General features: G+C 34.5%; 1 protein-coding gene across 2 annotated transcripts; it reads left to right on the top strand.

Moving 5' to 3' along the window:
* The first annotated feature begins 10,726 nt into the window (after nt 1-10,726).
* On the top strand, nt 10,727-12,630 carry LOC133790994 (F-box/kelch-repeat protein At3g23880-like). Of its 2 annotated transcripts, none has more exons than XM_062228870.1 (2): nt 10,727-10,847; nt 11,165-12,630. In XM_062228870.1, exons 1-2 carry the CDS (start codon nt 10,845-10,847, stop codon nt 12,362-12,364), a joined length of 1,203 nt encoding a protein of 400 aa, XP_062084854.1. In that variant the 5' UTR covers nt 10,727-10,844; the 3' UTR covers nt 12,365-12,630. The 2 variants fall into 2 exon arrangements, with proteins under 2 accessions (XP_062084854.1, XP_062084852.1); XM_062228868.1 differs by having other exon boundaries at nt 10,749-10,847; nt 11,146-12,630.
* Nucleotides 12,631-19,609: the final 6,979 nt, after the last annotated feature.

Genomic DNA, 19,609 nt, shown 5'->3' with positions numbered 1-19,609 from the left:
TCGCTATAGCTGTTAATATTATAGCCTGTCGTTCACCTTATTTTTGTGTTAATTATGTACCTACTTTTACAGGGCTTATGGGTTTCTCTTGGGTATACCGTATACTTTAGAGGGGTTTATTGGTTTGTCTTTGGTATTTCACATGTATAATATTGTGTTAGAAATCATATAGTGGAGAAGAACAAAATATATAGTAATATTTTTAATTGAAGAACAGAAAAAATAAATACAAAATAATAAATTATAAAACTGATAAGTAAAAAGAAAGCCGAGGCACGTAAAACACGCTTTCCTTAAAGCAGATTTGCCCCCTCTACCTGATTGGTGTTAGAGGATACGTGAGCAACCACTTCCCAGGATACAACGACTAACGAGTAGAGGAATACACCACTTTCACTACTCCAGCGAACTCGGATTAATACTTTCACTCTATCACCTTAAGACTTACGAAAAACAAGAAGAAGAAGACAAGATAGCTTTTTAATGAGTGACTCTATTTTGTTGGTGTGTCTAGAATGAAAGGTGAAGCCTCCTTTTATAGGCTTCATATGGGGTGGAATACCAAGTGTGAACACAAGGGAATTAATGCCAAAAATCCCACAAAATTAGTGATATTGATCAATCACAATCTTTACCATAATTTCTGATATCGATCAGAATATTCACCATTTTTACGGTGATTACATCCTTGACCAAATCAGCATTTATTAGCAGCTATCAATGGACCACATTTAAGACATCAATTTTCCATTCACACATTAGCCTAAATTGGCTATTTATTATATATAAAATATAATTTTTCCAACAATCCCCCACATGAATGAAATTGATCAACGATAAGGAATACACAGAGAAAAGACTCACAATGAATTGACAAGACTCGACTCGACTCAACACGGTGATAGAATTCTACGGTAGATACCTGTATAGGATAGGTGGGTGTTAACCTTTGAACCTTCCCTTGTGAAAATATATTTACCTTACTAGCTGATCAGTGGACGCGATGTCTTTGAACTGTCTGCTGTTGATGTAAATGACGATATATCTCACACAGATATCTTCCTGGCATCATATCGGTTCTCATGATTATGTTCATTTTGGCCATGAACATCCGCCTGGTTCTGCGAGAGGTTTTAGAGAATTTAGCCCCCACAATTCTCCTTTGAAGCGGCCCCACTTCTCTCTCACATAGGTGACCTCTTAATTAAGAACAATCTCACATTTCCCCGTTCGGGCTTCCGACGCATAAGGGTCATTAAAAGCTTAATGCTTATCCTTTTTCCAACGAGAATCACTGTTTCATCAACAGAATGGGTAGGGTTAGTCCCCACAGTGATCTTATAAGGTTTATATAATTAGGTTGTCCCATTGAACCTAGATCTTGGGATCTCCAGTCAACTAGGTTGGGTTTTCCTTTATATCTACCTTATTTCTTCTGGGCTTAAGTCTCATTCCTTCTGATGTCTTTTCAACTTGATCTCTATTTAACCCTTTGGTTAGCGGATCCGCAATATTATCTTTTGACTTCACATAGTCAATTGAGATAACTCCAGTTGAGATCAATTGTCTAATGGTATTATGTCGTCGACGTATATGTCTTGACTTACCGTTATATAGAACATTCTTTGCTCTGCCAATTGTTGCTTGATTATCACAATATATACATATTGCAGGCACAGGTTTAGGCCAGTCTGGAATATCCTCTAGGAAATTACGTAGCCATTCTGCCTCTTCACTACATTTATCCAGAGCAACAAACTCAGATTCCATTGTAGATCTAGTGATTACAGTTTGTTTCAAAGATTTCCATGAAACCGCTGCACCACCTAGAGTGAAGACATATCCATTAGTACCTTTTGAGTTATGAATATCAGATATCCAACTTGCATCAGTGTATCATTCAAGCACAGCTGGATCTCTGGTGTAGTTTAGCCCATAGTCACGAGTATACCTTAAGTACCTAAGTACCCTTGCAATTGCTTTCCAGTGTTCAACACCTGGATTACTCGTGAATCGACTCAAAGTACTTATAGTATAGGCAATGTCTGGTCTAGTACAACTCATCAAGTACATTAGACTTCCTATTACTCTAGCATATTCTACTTGGGACACACTTTCACCATTATTCTTGGATAGATGCTGACTTGTATCAATTGGTGTTCTGGAAATTCCAAAATCATTTTTACCGAATTTGTCAAGTATCTTGTCCACATAGTGTGACTGACTCAAACTGAGTCCATCTGGCGTCCTTATAATTTTTATCCCTAAAATTACATCAGCCAGTCCCATATCCTTCATGTCAAACCTTGAGTTTAACATTGTTTTGGTGGATTTAACCATTCGTTGGTTGCTTCCAACAATGAGTATGTCATCTACATACAAACATAGAATGATGTATCCCTCGTTTGTGGTTTTGATATACACACATTTGTCACACTCATTGATTTTAAATCCATTTGTCATCATGACACTATCAAATTTTTCGTGCCATTGCTTTGGTGCTTGCTTAAGTCCATACAGTGACTTAACAAGTTTGCAAACTTTCCTTTCTTTCCCTGGAACTACAAAACCCTCGGGTTGTTCCATGTATATTTCTTCATCAAGATCTCCATTTAGAAATGCAGTTTTTACATCCATTTGATGGACTTCTAGATTTCGCAATGCAGCAATTGCCAAAATCATCCTGATAGAATTTATTCTCGTCACCGGAGAATAAGTATCAAAGTAGCCATAGCCTTCTTGTTGTTTGTAACCTTTTATTACTAATCGGGCCTTGTACTTATCAATTGTTCCATCTGTTTTCATTTTCCTTTTGAAAATCCACTTGGAACCTAAAGGTTTACATCCAAGAGGAAGGTCAACTAGTTCCCAAGTATGATTTTGCAAGATGGAATCAATTTCACTCCTTATGGCTTCCTTCCAAAAAGGACCTTCAATAGAGCTCACAGCTTCTTTATATGTTCGAGGTTCTGCCTCTATCATATAAATTAGAAAATCTGGTCCAAAAGAATTTTCTATCCTTGCCCTTTTGCTTCGCCTTGGCTCTACTTGGACTTCACCAGTTTCCTCTTCTTGTTCTCGATCATCCATCGTTTCAGATGTTCGCTTAGAAGAGCTTGGTCCAACCCCATTATCTTTGCAAGGAAATACATGTTCAAAGAATGATGCATTCTTTGATTCCATTATCGTATTCTTGTGAATGTCCGGGTTTTTAGACTCATGTACAAGAAATCGATATGCATTGCTATTTTGTGCATAACCAATGAAAATACAATCTACTATTTTTGGACCTATTTTCATTCTTTTTGGCAATGGTGCAATCACCTTAGCCAGACACCCCCACACTTTTAAGTATTTGTATGAAGGTTGTCTACCTTTCCATAATTCATATGGTGTCTTTTGATCTTTCTTTCGGAGAATCTTATTTAAAAGATAATTAGCTGACAAAATAGCTTCACCCCACATGTTCTGCAGTAATCCAGAACTTAATAACATGGCATTCATCATCTCTTTTAAAGTGCGATTTTTCCGTTCTGCCACTCCATTGGATTCAGGAGAATAAGGTGGTGTTACCTCGTGAATGATTCCATTTTGTGCACAAAGTTCACTAAATGGTTCTACATACTCACCACCACGATCACTTCTTATCATCTTAATTTTCTTATTAAGTTGATTTTCAACCTCTTGTTTATAGAGAGTAAATTTCTCTATAGCCTCATCTTTGCTTTTTAGCAAGTACACATAACAATACTTTATACTATCATCAATAAAAGTAATAAAGTATTTGTTACCACCTCTTGTTTGAACAAATTTTAAATCACAAATATCACTGTGAATTAAATCAAGGGGTTCAGTGTCTCTTTCAACTGTTTTGAACGATGACCTGGTTAATTTCGCTTCTACACAAGTTTCGCACTTATGTTTTGAATCAATATTGAACGTGGGTATGTGATTCAAGTTAATTAATCTACGCAGAGAATTATAATTAACATGACCTAGTCTACCATGCCATAAATTTGAAGACTCAAGAAGGTAAACAGAAGAAGTACTAGCTTTATTATTATCAATAACAGCATTTGGCTTAACATCCATTACATTCATCTTCCACATGCCCTCTTTTACATAACCCTTCCCAATAGGAACACCCGCTTTAGTGAGTACAATTTTCTGAGATTCAAACACCATCTTGAACCCATGTACACTCAGCAGAGTTCCAGATATCAGATTCCTACGAATGTCAGGCACATACAGTACATTTTGCAGCTTGACATTCTTTCCAGACGTCATCTTCAAGAACACAGTTCCTTCCCCTTTTATCTCAGAGGTTGCTGAGTTTCCCATGTAGAGCTTCTCACCATTTTCCAGTGTAGTCAGATCAGAGAATGCTGACTTGTTTGCACATATATGACGAGTAGCTCCAGTGTCGAGCCACCATTCCTTTGGATTCGCATCCACCAGGTTGACTTCAGAGACCACGGCACATAAGTCTAATTCAGCGACCTCTTGGGATATCGCGTCCACCATATAGGTCTCATTGCCTTTCTTCTTGCGCAATTTGCACTCAAATGATTTATGTCCCATCTTGCCACAGTTAAAGCACTTCCCTTGGAACTTTGGCTTCTTTGCAATTCCACCTTTTGGTCCCAACTTAGGCCCTTGCTTGTGCTTAGGATTCTTCCCCTTTGAGCCTCTATCATGCTCCATCAAGTTTGCCTTGGCAGCATTAGGATTCAAGGTTCGCTTCTCATTACCTTGGTTATCCTCTTCAACGCGAAGTCTAAGAATGAGATCTTCAACACTCATTTCCTTTCGCTTGTGCTTCAAATAGTTCTTGAAGTCTTTCCATGCAGGGGGTAGCTTCTCAATAATTGCAGCTACTTGGAATGATTCACTCAAAACCATTCCTTCAGCATGGATCCCGTGGATGATCAATTGAAGCTCTTGCACTTGGCTTATCACATTCTTGGAGTCTACCATCTTGAAGTTCAAGAATTGACCAACCAAGAATTTCTTGGCGCCAGCATCTTCAGCCTTATATTTGTGGTCCAAAGAGTTCCACAATTCCTTGGCTGTTTTCTTCACACTGTACACACCATACAGAGTGTCAGATAAGCCATTCAGAAGATAATTCCTACACAGGAATTCAGCGTGCTTCCAAGCGTCAATTGCTTGCTGAGTTTGCACATCTATCTCATCCTCTCCAATAAAGGGAGGATCCTCTTTTAGGAATCTCGCAAGATTCAATGTTGTCAGATAGAAAAGCATTTTCTGCTGCCACGTTTTGAAGTTCACCCCAGTGAACTTATCCGGTTTCTCATTATGGTTCACAGGAACCGTTGAGACCGTTGGTACCAATGGTACCGAAACTTGCACAGCCTGACCCTTAGATTGGTCCTTGGTGGTTGAAGCTGGAGTATGGGGAGATCCTTCAATGCTTCCAGTAGCAATGACATCCATATTTTCAGCCATATCTGATTGGTTACATAATTTGTAAATAATTAGGCAATAATACAACATTAGAAAGATAATATATGTGAACCAAAAAATTATATAATTACCTACTGATATGTGGCAGTAAATTATATATATAAATAAATAAATAGTTGTAATGACAATACCAATTAAGGTAAGTGAATATGCATATACATTTCCCTATTTATTATAAGAATGTGTGGAACATTTCATCAATATGCATATACATAGTTAAATTAGACAATATGCTCAAACTATAAATATATGATATATTTAAAATTCTAAAATATACATTAAACATATATGACATTATATATGTGTGTTTCATGCATATAAATACAAAGAATATATTTCATATGAAAACATACCAGAATATGAAAGTACTGGGAAAAAAAAAAAAACAGTGCATATAACTATGCAAATATATATTGCTACCACCGAAATGATACACGAAGAAAATAGATATATGCCCACATGTGCTTGAATACAATAGCTCAATATAAAAAAAAAAAAATTGGAATAGCAACACGTGATTTTCCCTAGAAATAATCCAACTAGTCACATGTAGACTATTTTATGTGATAACTTGATAAAACATGCATTAAAAGGAATCACGTGTATATGTAAAATATGACTAACACATATATGTTAATAATTGAGACAAGAAAATTAAGCATATAAAATATATGTAAAACTTTCATATTAATACATAAATATATATATATATATCTTAAAGAAAATTGAGAGCATAGAAAGATAATAAAATTATTATTAGCAGCAATCAAACACAAAAAATTCAGAAATGATTTCCACCCTTCAATATTTTCGTCTTCTCCGAAGGAGTCCAAAATCTGGATTAAGATTGTTAGAAATCATACAGTGGAGAAGAACAAAATATATAGTAATATTTTTAATTGAAGAACAGAAAAAATAAATACAAAATAATAAATTATAAAACTGATAAGTGAAAAGAAAGCCGAGGCACGTAAAACACACTTTCCTTAAAGCAGATTTGCCCCCTCTACCTGATTGGTGTTAGAGGATACGTGAGCAACCACTTCCCAGGATACAACGACTAACGAGTAGAGGAATACACCACTTTCACTACTCCAGCGAACTCGGATTAATACTTTCACTCTATCATCTTAAGACTTACGAAAAACAAGAAGAAGAAGACAAGAGAGCTTTTTAATGAGTGACTCTATTTTGTTGGTGTGTCTAGAATGAAAGGTGAAGCCTCCTTTTATAGACTTCATATGGGGTGGAATACCAAGTGTGAACACAAGGGAATTAATGCCAAAAATCCCACAAAATTAGTGATATTGATCAATCACAATCTTTACCATAATTTCTGATATCGATCAGAATATTCACCATTTTTACGGTGATTACATCCTTGACCAAATCTGCATTTATTAGCAGCTATCAATGGACCACATTTAAAGCATCAATTTTCCATTCACACATTAGCCTAAATTGGCTATTTATTATATATAAAATATAATTTTTCCAACATATTGTTAGCCTTCAACTATCAGTAGGCAATGCCACCTTTAAACGGAGAATTTGCCATTTCTATTCATTTCGCCATTAATTTATTTCAATGCCGATTATAGTTTAGTAACCGTGTCATCATGCATCAGTAATAAAAAATAACTAAACTTGCTGCATTATCCCTAGGCATGTGAGCCTCACCTCTTTCTGTCATGGTAAGTTAATTTTTATACCACTTTCACTATTATTAAAATTTAGAAAAAGAGAGGGAAAATTTTTGTCAGGGGTTGATGATTAGAATGAAGAGGTGTGGAGTACATGCCATTTTTCCTCTCATTTTTCTTGTTTTTAATGCTGGGATTTGGTTAATTAATTCTGTGCTGGTCAAAGAATTCTTCACTGGTGTAAGTTCCCTCTCTCTTTGTTATATGTTAATCAAGCAATTAATGCGAGTAGAAGTTTCTCTCTTACATATAAAATTTAGGTACCAATACCAAATGACTTGACAATGCAAGTTATCCAACCTTATAAGTATGATTTTTTTTTTTTGTTTTGTTTCAGATACCCAAGGCATTAGGATTTATATTGGGGTGTGCTCAGCTTATACTATACTCAAAGTATAAGAACAAATCCAAAAAACCCATAGAGATATTGGAGGAAGAAGTGTCAGTAACTCTGGTAAAAGAAAGAGCAACAGAAATGCGAGAACATTGTGGTGGTGATGAAGAAGTTGATTTGAAGAATAAGAGCCTTAACAAGGGACTCAGTTTTCTAAAGCCATTGGTAAAGCGTCCGTATAGAATGCCAATTGAGATTATGAAGACTACTTCTTTTAATGCATATGAATTGGACTCAGCTTGGGCCCTTGGGATTGGGAAGACACTGAAGCTGCGGAAAAGAAATCACCCTAGTTTAAATTTACAACCAGTTAGTTTTTTTTTTTTTGATGGAACGGTTCATTGAAACTACTGAAAAACGATGGTAACTACACGGGAAATTCCCTCCCCAGAGCTACATTCAATCCAGCTTCTAAACTAGAAACTCTAGCTTTTTTTGCCAGACCTTCGGCTAATACATCCTGAGTTCTGTAAATACAACGAAAATAACAAGCCAGATTACTACTAAGTAATTGCATAATATTCATGAAAGTGGTGCACACCCTCCAGTGAGGAGGTTTGGCTTTCTTAGAGATTGCTTTGATAGCCAATAGAGAATCTGAGAGAATAGGGATATTGTTGTACTAGTGCACTTCCAAAGCCCAACTTAAAGCCATCTCAATAGCCATAAGTTCTGCTTCCAGGGCCGAGTCTGCTGCGACTTTTTTCCATCTTGCCGAGTACCTGTCAGAGTTGGAGTTGGAGTCACTCCACTAAAACGACAGCTAAACAACCAGCACCGCCCCGCCTTCCTTCCAAGAGGCATCCGCGAAGAATACTTTTGGAGAAGGGACCGGGGGAGGCTGGGTAGAAGAACTCTGAAGTCGCACCAAGTCCATTTTTGGGTCTTCGACTGCCTTCACATTGTATTCCATGATCCATCTGGCATTGACGTTGATAATGAAATACTACAGCATTCCTCTGTCTCCAGATACTTCAAAAAGACTCCCAACATACCCCATAATTCTAGCATGATCCTAGTTTACTAGGAATAGAGTTAACCAACTCCTCAATGAACTCCAGATGAGGGCATGCATCTGCACGCACAGTATAAGATCCCGACATCCAGATTGGTGGGGCTTATTGAGACTGGGCTTCTGTCAATTTAGTTGAAAAAATATTAGATAATAGAGGCATTTGGTTAAGAGGTGACACTTTTTTGTGTATGCTATTGGTGTGGTATCATAGTTATGTTTGACGCAGATTTTAATTAAAAAAAATAAGAATGCTTATACCTTAACAAAATTACTTATGCTATAAATATATATATATATATATATATTTATGTGTGTGAATATCCATATTTTTAAACTACAGCTATCAAATATAAGACTACCGTAGACCCAAGAACACTCGATCCTAGTCTTCACCCGCCAAATCAAAATGGCTCACTCATCTGGTTTAGTAACAAGTTATAAAACCATCACTTCATTCTTTCTTTCATCTGAAAAATAAAACCAAAACTGAGCAAGATTCAAGAAACATCTAGAAAGCTTAGTTGGGTTTATGTTTCTTCTCTTGATTATTACAAGGACCGGATTTTGTGATTTGAACGAGGACATGGCAGTTGAAATTATGTCATGGTTGCCTCCGGAGTCTCTGAAAAGATTCAAGCTCGTTTGCAAGAGATGGTATAGTTCCATTCATTATCTCATGGCGGACTCTAAATTTGTTGCCAAGCACCGTGCCAATATGAAGACCAAGCGATTGTCCTCTCCAAGCGTACATCTAAGTAACCTGGTAACCAAGTGTCTCGGTGTCCCTTCCCCTCATCTTCTCACTTTGACCAATGTTGATCTCGCCCCTGATAGAATCTTCAGTGTTCCAAATCACAAGTTTCTTTGCAAATGATGGTTATCATGGGGTGTCTTACTGTAATGGCATCATCTGTTTCAATACAGCTTACACTATTGCTTTATGTAATCCAGCTCTGAGGGAATTGAAGATCGTTTCAGTTCCAGATTCATCATACCACTTTGATAGTGATTTTCCTTTAGATGAACAGACGCTACGTGTAGTAGGATTTGGATACGATTCAAGAGCTAATGATTATAAAGTCATTATGGTAAAGTGTTTTGATAATTACTGCCTCCCTTTATTGCTGAGGTTTATAGCTTGAGTACTAATTCTTGGAAAGAAATAGATTGGAATTTGGAAATTGATTGTTTTCCTGCCTTCGATTGCCAAGTGTTGGACTTTAATGATGTTTGTTATTGTTACTGTATGCTGGATCGCCCTAAGATGGATAGCCATATTACTCTTTCTTTTGATATTAAAGATGAAGTCTTTGAAATCATAAGCATGTCAGATGACCATGTGAATTGGTGGGAACCTTGGAAATATGAACAACTTCAAGACTGGACAAGAATGGCAATGTGGAAGGACGCTAGAAAAAGTCAAAATCCAGCAGTCATTAATATGTGGACTATGAGCAAGAGCAAGAGCAAGAGTGGTGATGGAAATGGTGTTCAAGGTTCTTATTCTTGGACTAAATGGACCTTCTCAGGGTATTCAACGACCCTTAGAATTTTGGACATATGATGTGCTCTTCATGGAGACAGAAGATCAAAAAATTGTTTTGTACAGTTTTAGTACTAAAAATCTTGGTTGTCAGGCTGCTAGTTTAAAAAAAAAAATTATGAGCGTTTATTTGTTGTTTATGTAAAGAGTTTGGTTTCAGTACTCAAAAGGAAGAGCTTGGCATTAAATTTGCCAAATGATGCACAAATTTAGCAAAGTAGTCGTGGTTGTATTAGTGTCCTGTCTTCTTGTGTATTGTTCAAACTTTTTTCTTATTAATGCAGAATTTCACATATAAATTGGACCAGATGTGCTCTTATGAGTTTACAAAATTGATTTTAAAGCTCCAATTAGAGGATTCATGTGTCCACAAATTAAAAGAGACAATGATCAACGGTGACTTTTCAAATAACAATAGCAAAATAAAGTAGTACTGCCTTTGCCTTATTTTGTCCGTTGAAGAAAATAAAATAAAAGTACGGGTCAAATTCATAGCAAGAGAAAAGTTAAGGGATATATGGCTAATTATTATGGGCGAGATGAGAAATGAAAATAATAAAACAAAACACTAAATATAAATATACAAAACTGAGGTTTCAATTATAAATTCGTAAAGGAAATAAAGTACACTTTTCTTCTGAACTGGGGAAGAAGAACAGGAACGGAACAGAGTTCCTTAGCTTCAAAGTCTTACATGCCAAAATGGTACTCTCTCTCTCTTAGAATATCTATGCTATTTTATATGTGTATGTACCGTTATATATAGTTATTCAATTTTTTTTTGGCTGAAATCATGTCCATATTTGGTGTAGCTCAGAGGAAAGGGTTAGATTTTATATAGTAATCTAAACCTTTTAATTTAGTTCAAACCCTAGATTATAGATACGCTTATAGATACTGTGAATTATTTTCGGTTTTGGGGTTTAGATACGGTGAATTATTTTCGGTTTTGGGGTTTTTTTATGTTAAATTAAAATGCTGTGCTTTGACCATTTATGCAAAGTTTGAATTGGGGAAAACAGATCCAAATGGGGAGATTTAGTGAGAATTTTCCAGTGGAGTTATGGGAGGAAATTATGTCATGGCTGCCACCTGATTCTCTGAGAAGATTCAAGTGCGTTTGTAAATCATGGCATGCTCTGATCACTTTTCTTATCAAAAACCCTGAATTTGTGGCCAAACACCTAGCCAATATGAAGAAGAAGAAGGTGTGTTCTCCATTGATACACCTAAGGAATGTGATAACGACTAATTACACTGAAAGGCAAGAAGGAACTTATTTCCTTACATTGGCCAATGATGATCTCGAAGATGATTACGCCGATGATCTCGACGATAATTTATACATTCCTTGTGTTACTGACAATCTCAAGTTTCTTACCTGCAATCTGCACAATATTTTTGTTAAGCTGGTGGCTCATTGTAATGGCATCATATGTCTCTCTGCATTTGATAAAAATGACATCTTTATTTTATTGAATCCTGCCATTAAAGAATTTAAGATTGTTCCTAATGCGTCCCCTGGTGATGGCTCAGGAGAGAGACTAGTGGGATTTGGTTATGATTTAATCACTAATGAGTATAAGATTGTTAACATTAAGTCTTTGTATGAAGATGAGGATGGTCCATATAAAGCTGAGATATTCACTTTGAGTACTAATTCTTGGAAAGAAATCGATTTTAATGTGAATATTCTCTACTTTCCAAATTGTGACTACCAAGTGGTGTACTGTAATGGAGTTTGTTATTGGTACTTTTGGGACGGGAGTTGCATCATTGTTTCTTTTGATGTTAGTGATGAGGTATTTCAGATCATACCATTTCCAGAAAATGTCCCAGAACCAGAAAAAGAATGGGATATACTTGCTGAATGGACAAAGATTGCGGTTTGGAAAAATAATCTTATTCTGTTTTTCTATTCTGAGTTGTATCCAATGGTTATTGATATGTGGGTTATGGATACCTCTTTTGGTGGTGTTCGTGGTGCTTATTCTTGGTCTAAACATTTAACTATTGGACCCCTTGAAAACATTAGTTACCCACTAGCATTTTGGGATGCTGATGAGCTCTTCATGGAGACCAAAGATGGTGAAATCATCTTCTACAACCTTCGCAGCCAAGAACTCAATGATCATACTGTCTCTTTGGAACCTTTTCACCGGAATCGTCTTGTTACTTATGCAAAGAGTTTGGTTTCAGTACTCAAAAGAGAGGAGACATAACTAGAAAAGATCATGGAATAGTAATAATTTCATTTGTTTTTTATATTTATGTTACTATCCCCTTTCATGTTCATTGTAATGTGTTTTTTGTGTGTACCATCAATTCGAGTGCTGGCAATATCTGTTAATATTACATAGCCTGTTGTTCACCTTTTTTTTTTTTTTTTGTTCGCTGTGCACTTAGTTTAGTGGAAAATTACAATAGAATTTTTTTATTATTGTTGAAAGGCAATACAAGATGTTGATAAAAGAACTCTTGAAGACAATTGTACAAAGCACACTAATATTTTTTTCACTTGCCCTCTAAGCACGCGACTCTCCTATTTATATATATACTAGATGAAATTCAAACATTTTGCTTAGTTTTAATTATAAAATTTATTAATTATTTTTATTAAATTTATATTAATGTCATATAAATTTTAAATAAATATCATATTTTAATTAAATAATTTATTTTTATTTAAATTTATGTTTGTTCTATTTTTTGAATTTGGGAGAGACAAAAAGAGATTATATATTATATATTTAATTTAATATTAAATATTATACGTGAATTTTAAATTTAAGTTTTTTGCTACTTTTTTTTTTAAAAAAAAAAGTAATTTATTGCTAATTCACAATAAATTATATTATATGTTTAATATGATATTATTCTAATAAGTAAGTTTAAGTTTAATTAAATTTTATTTAAGTTATAAAATGTATGATTTTATTATTTTTAAATAATTATCATTATAAAATATTTCAAAAATATTATATAATATTTGTTTAATTATTATTATTTTTAAATAATTATGATGTAAAATATATCAAAAACATCTTCTTTTAATTTTTTTTAATTATATTTAAATTTAAGTATTTACAAACTACCTTTAAATATAAGAATATTCTATTAAATATAAGAATATATAGTTAAAGTTAACATTAAAAAAAATAAAAAATTATTAAAACCAATAATTTTCTTTATTCACACTTATATAGAAAATATATATATTTATTTATTTTGATGTGGGACTTGACCCAAAATAAAATTGTTAGTTTTAAGAATTTTTTATTTTTTAATATTAACTTTAACGGAATATTTTTATACTTAACAGAATATTCTTATATTTAACGATAGTTTGTAAACCCTTAAACTTAAATAAAATAAATAATTAAAAAAAATTAAATAGGATATTTTTGAGATATTTTACATTGATAATTATTTTAAAATAATAAATAATTAAACAAATTAAAATATAATATTTTTCAGATATTTTACAATGATAATTATTTAAAAATGATAAGTTTTATAACTTAAATAAAATTTAATTAAACTTAAACTCACTTATTATAATAATATCATAATATACATATAATATAATCTATTCTGAATTAGCAACAAATTTTTAAAAAAAAAAAAACTAGCAAGAAACTTAAATTTAAAATCCATGTATAATATTTAATATTACATTAAACATATAATATATAATCTCTTGTTGTCATTCCCAAATTCAAATACTATAACACACATAGATTTAAATAAAAATAAATAAAATATTTATTTCAAAATTTATATGACAGTAATATAAATTTAATAAAAATAATTAATAAATTCTATAAATAAATCTAAGTAAATGTGGAAAGTTTATATCTAGTGTTATTAAGATGATGACTACTCTTTTTCATCTCATTAATTTTGAAAAGAATTTGTTTTTTTAGACACTATTATTTGGAACCAAATTTTATATTAAAGGAAATACAATTAAGAGTTTAGGATCGAGGTAAGTCTGTCATTCAAATTATATAAAAATGAAAATACATATACACCATTTCAAAAAAAAAAATACATATACACATTCGAATTATACTTTAATCTTATTTTTCAAGTGATATTTCTGATTGATCCTTGACTTATTGTTGTTTTCTCCCGTTAGTTGGCTAAAGAGTGAGAATTTAAAAAAAAAAAAATCATAAAATTTAAAATTGCTATTCCAGTGAAGTGATTGAAAAAATAAATAAACAACTCATCCGTTTTTTATATTTAAAATAATACCATTAAATTTTAGTGGACTTAAAAACAATTGGACACTTGTTTTAAAACATACCGATTTGTTTTAGGATTTTGATGGGTTACGAGATATTTTTGTTTAAAACAGTTAAAACACGTCATTTTAATATATGATTAATTCAAATTAAATAAAATAATAGGATAATAGGATATGTAAAAGCCTATCCGTATTAAAGTAGGACTAGGAAACTCTTTCAAAAACAAAAAAAAAAAAGTAGGACTAGGAATAATAACAACCTAACCTAGCAAGTATTTAAAGTAGGTCTGGGACTGGGAATAAGAACACCAGTATCAATTAGTGTGATTATTATTAAACCACCAGAGGAAAGAAAAGGAGAAAAAGAGCTTGTTTTTTAAAACCCTATTCAGGCAACTTCGTTAACTATTTTCTTTGGTGTGCTAGGTATATTAATAAAGTTCAGATTTTGATTTTTTTTTTCTTTTCTTTTGGGTAAGAAATATGCAGACATTTTTTGAAAAATTTGGCTGTCTACTGAATCTCTGAGGAAATTCAAGTGCGTTTGTAAGTTATGGCGCGTTCTGATCACTTCTCTCATCAGAAACTCTGCATTTGTGTCCAAACACCTCTCAAATATGAAGAACAATAAGTTGTGTTGGTCTCCGTTCAAGAATGTGTTAACCACTAGGAACCTTGAAAGCCAAAAAAGAAACTATTTCCCTATGTTTGGTGATGATCTCGATGAAAATTTCAAGTTTCTTATGTGTTATTCTTCCCTTAAACTGGTTGGCCATTGTAATGGCATCATATGCCATGAATGACATTTTTATATTATTGAATCCTCTCATATTTACCTTATTGATGTCAATAGAACTAACGAGTAGGAGTTGGATTTTCTTATGATTCAAGAACTAACGAGTAGGAGTTGGATTTTCTTATGATTCAAGAACTAATGAGTATAAGATTGTTAACATTAAGTTTACATATGGAGATGGTCCATATAAAGGTAAGTACTAATTCTTGGAAAGAAATCGAGATGTTGGAAAGAAATCGAGATGTGGAAATTCTCTACTTTCCAAGTTCTGACTACCAAGTGATGTACTATGGTGGAGTTTGTTATTGGTACTTTTGGTATAGGACTTACACTATTCTTTCTTTGATGTTAGTAACGTGGTATTTCAGATCAAACCATTTCTAAAAAATGTCTCATACACAGAAAGAGAATAAGTTACGCTTTCTGAATGGACAAAGCTTGCAGTTTGGAATGATCGTCTTGTTCTGTTTTTCTATCTTGAGTTGGATCCAATAGTTATTGATATGTGGGTCATGGATGCCCCTTCTGGTGGTGTTCGAGGTGATTATTCTTGGTCTAAATATCTAACTATTGGTCTACTAGAAAACATTAAATACCCACTAGAATTTTGGGATGCTGATGTGCTTTTCATGGAAACCAAAGATGGCGAGCTCATCTTCTACAACATTCATAGCAAAGAACTTGGTGATCCTATCGTCTCCTTGGAACTGTGTCATGGGAATCGTCTTCTTTTTTATGCAAAAAGTTTGTGTGAAGATTGTGACTTCTTTCCTCAACCAATCAAAAGATTAGCAAAATGGAAGCTCATAGTTTTCTGGTGTTTTCAGTTGCATCTACGTTTTCTCTAGTTGCATCTGCGCGGACACCAGTAAGTTGTAACAGACTAACTAATTGTTGTTAGTTAGAGTTAGTTTCTGTTTGTCTCTTTAGTCCTTGTATCTCGACCCTATATATAGTTTTAGGCCTGATCAACCTAAGTGTATTCAATTTCTGAGAGTTTTGGCTGAGAGCAAGAACTGTGTTGTAATACTCTAGTGAGAGAGTGTTTCAAGAGAAGTTGGATGAGTGTTGTTGTAATCTTGAGAGCTTGGAGGGTGTAATCTGGTTTCAGATATAGTGGATTTGACTTAGGCATTGCTGCCTGGCCTTGGATGTAGGATCAACCAAACTGGTTGTATCTGAACCAAGTATTCTTGGTGTTCTTTCTTTTGTGTTTTACTTTTGATTATTTTGGGTTTGTTTAAATTGTCTATTACTTGTTCTTCTTTGTTGCTATTCTTTGTGCACTGTATTGGCTGTGTTGTGCAGGTCCTAATCAAACCCCAACAACTGGTATCAGAGCCAGGTTAGAGTGGCTGCATTCTTCACCATCTCCGATTGCGATTTTCTCCAAGAAAGATCAAGAACTTCGAAGTACTTCCGCAATTGAGAACTTGTTCGCTGACCAGGAGCAATTCTCTTCAGTATGTCGACTTCCAAGTTTGAGGTGGAGAAATTTGATGGCAAGAATGATTTCAGTCTATGGCGTGCAAAGATGATGGCTCATATGGGTAATCTTGGATGTGAAGAAGCCCTAAAAGAAGAAAGTAAGATGGCTAAGTTGGAAAACAAAGCAGAGGTGCTGAAAAAGGCAAAGAACACAATCATTCTGAGTTTGAATGATCAAGTTTTGAGGAAAGTAATCAAAGAAGAAACAGCTCATGATATGTGGAAGAAGTTAGAACAGTTGTACATGACCAAGGCATTACCAAATCAAATCTATCTCAAACAAAGATTCTATGGATTCAAGATGGAGGAATCCAAGTCTATTGATGATAATATAGACGACTTCACCAAGCTAGTTTCAGATTTAGAGTCAATTGAAGTAAAGATTGAAGAAGAGGATCAAGCAATCTTTCTATTGAACTCACTCCCAAAGGCCTATGATAATCTGAGGGACACTTTGAAGTATGGTAAAGATACATTGTCACTGCAAGAAGTGATTGGTGCTGCATACTCAAAGGAATTAGATCTGAAAGCTAATGTTAAGGTGTCAAGATCTCAAGCCGAAGGTCTAAATGTGAGAGGAAGATCTGAAAGAAAAGATGGCAACAACCATAGAAATGGAAAAAGCAGAGGGAGATCAAGATCCAAGTCAAAACCAAGGAAAACTTGCTGGATTTGTAACCAAGAAGGTCACTTCAGACGAAACTGCCCACAGAGAAGAAATGAAGGACAAAAGCAAGACAACAAAGATGAAGCTCATGTCACAGATGGATCTATGGAAGCTGATGTTCTGACTGTGTCAACCAGTGATCCTAAGGATGAATGGGTTATGGATTCTGGGTGTACATTTCACATGTCACCAAGAAAAGATTGATTCTTTGATCTAAAAGAAGAAAGTACAGGGCAAGTGTTGATGGGAAATAACAGCACATGCAGAATTCAAGGAATTGGTTCTATCAAGATCAAATTGAGAGATGGCACCATAAAGGTACTTTCTAATGTTAGATTTATACCTGAACTAAAAAGAAATTTGTTGTCTCTTGGTGTTTTAGATTCCAAAGGATATAGCTACAAAGCTGAAGGTGGAGTCTTGCGAGTATCCAAAGGTACAATGGTGTTTATGAGAGGTGAGCTAAGACAAGGACTTTACATACTACAAGGAGAGACCATAACTGGGTCTGCTGGAGTTTCAACTACAGAACCTAATACCACAGAATTATGGCACAAACGACTTGGGCACATGAGTCACAAGGGAATGGTAGAACTTGGTAAGCAAGGTTTCTTGAACTCTAAATATATTTCAGACTTACAGTTTTGTGAAACTTGTGTAGTAGGAAAAGCTCACAGGTTGAAATTTGCAAGTTCAACTCATCAAACCAAAGGAATATTGGAATACATTCATTCTGACTTATGGGGTTCATCCCAAGTTCCATTATCTCTCGGTAAAGCTCAATATTTCCTTTCTATTATTGATGATTATTCTAGGAAAGTGTGGATCTATTTTCTTAGAACTAAGGATGAGGCTTTTGGAAGGTTTAGAGAATGGAAAATTATGGTAGAAAATCAAACCATGAAGAAAGTTAAGAAACTTAGAATTGACAATGGTTTGGAATTCTGTAATGCTGAGTTTGATTCTTATTGCACTGAAAATGGCATTGTTAGGCACCATACGGTTAGGAACACCCCTCAGCAAAATGGTCTTGCTGAGAGAATGAACAGAACAATCATGAATAAGGTTAGATGCATGCTAGCTGATTCAGGTTTGCCAAAAACATTTTGGGCAGAGGCAGCTGCTACTGCTTGCTACCTCATTAATAGGTCACCTTCATCTGCATTAGATTGTAAGGTTCCTGAACATGTTTGGTCCGGTCATAAACCAAGTTACAGTCACCTGAAACCTTTTGGTTGTATAGGTTATGTTCATATTAGTTAGGGGAAGTTGAATCCTAGGTCTATGAAGGGTGTGTTTCTTGGTTATCCAAGTGGTGTCAAGGGTTATAAACTTTGGTTAATAGATGAGAAAAAATGCATTATCAGTCGTGATGTTATATTCAATGAGCACTGCTTTTATAAAACTAACATGAAATTTAGTGATCAAGCCAGCTCTAAACAAGCTGAGCAGAAAGATACTATGCAGATTGAATTGAGAGAAACATCACAGAATGAGAACCAAGGTGGAGTTCAGGAGAGTGAACTTGGAGATGCATCTGGAAGTGATGCAGATGGCACTGAAGCTGATGGCAGAGATACTCAAGCTTCAGATTATCTCTTGGCTAGAGATAGAGCAAGGAGACAGATCAGACCTCCTGAGAGATTTGCACATGCTGATATTACTGCTTTTGCCCTTAGTGTAGCTGATTTACTAGAGCTACATGAGCCTATTTGCTACAAGGAAGCCAAGAATAGTGCTGAATGGAGTAAATGGAATAAGGCTATGAAAGAAGAGATTGAGTCTTTATCCAAGAATGAGACATGGATTCTGGTGGATAAACCTAAGAACAAAAGAGTAATAGGGTGCAAATGGGTTTACAAGAGAAAACCAGGGATTGAAGGAGTTGAGCTACCTCGATTCAAGGCAAGGTTGGTGGCAAAAGGCTTTTCTCAAGTTGAAGGGATAGACTATCATGAAGTATTTTCTCCTGTTGTCAAACACACTTCTATAAGAATTATATTGGCTATCACTGCAATTCAAAACTTAGAATTGGATCAACTTGATGTGAAGACAACATTTCTTCATGGTAATCTTGATGAAGAAATACATATGCAACAACCTGAATGATTCATACAGCCAGGGATGGAAGAGAAGGTGTGCTTGCTGAAGAAATCTCTATACGGTTTGAAACAGTCACCAAGACAATGGTACTTCAGATTTGATGATTTTATGCTAAGACAGAAATTTCAAAGATCAAAGTTTGATAGTTGTGTTTACTTCAA

This window comes from Humulus lupulus, chromosome 7 (genome assembly GCF_963169125.1).
Source record: "Humulus lupulus chromosome 7, drHumLupu1.1, whole genome shotgun sequence".
NCBI classification, from domain to species: Eukaryota; Viridiplantae; Streptophyta; class Magnoliopsida; order Rosales; family Cannabaceae; genus Humulus; species Humulus lupulus.
The sequence above is the reverse complement of the archived record's forward strand: the minus strand, read 5'-3'. Positions and strand labels throughout refer to the sequence as shown.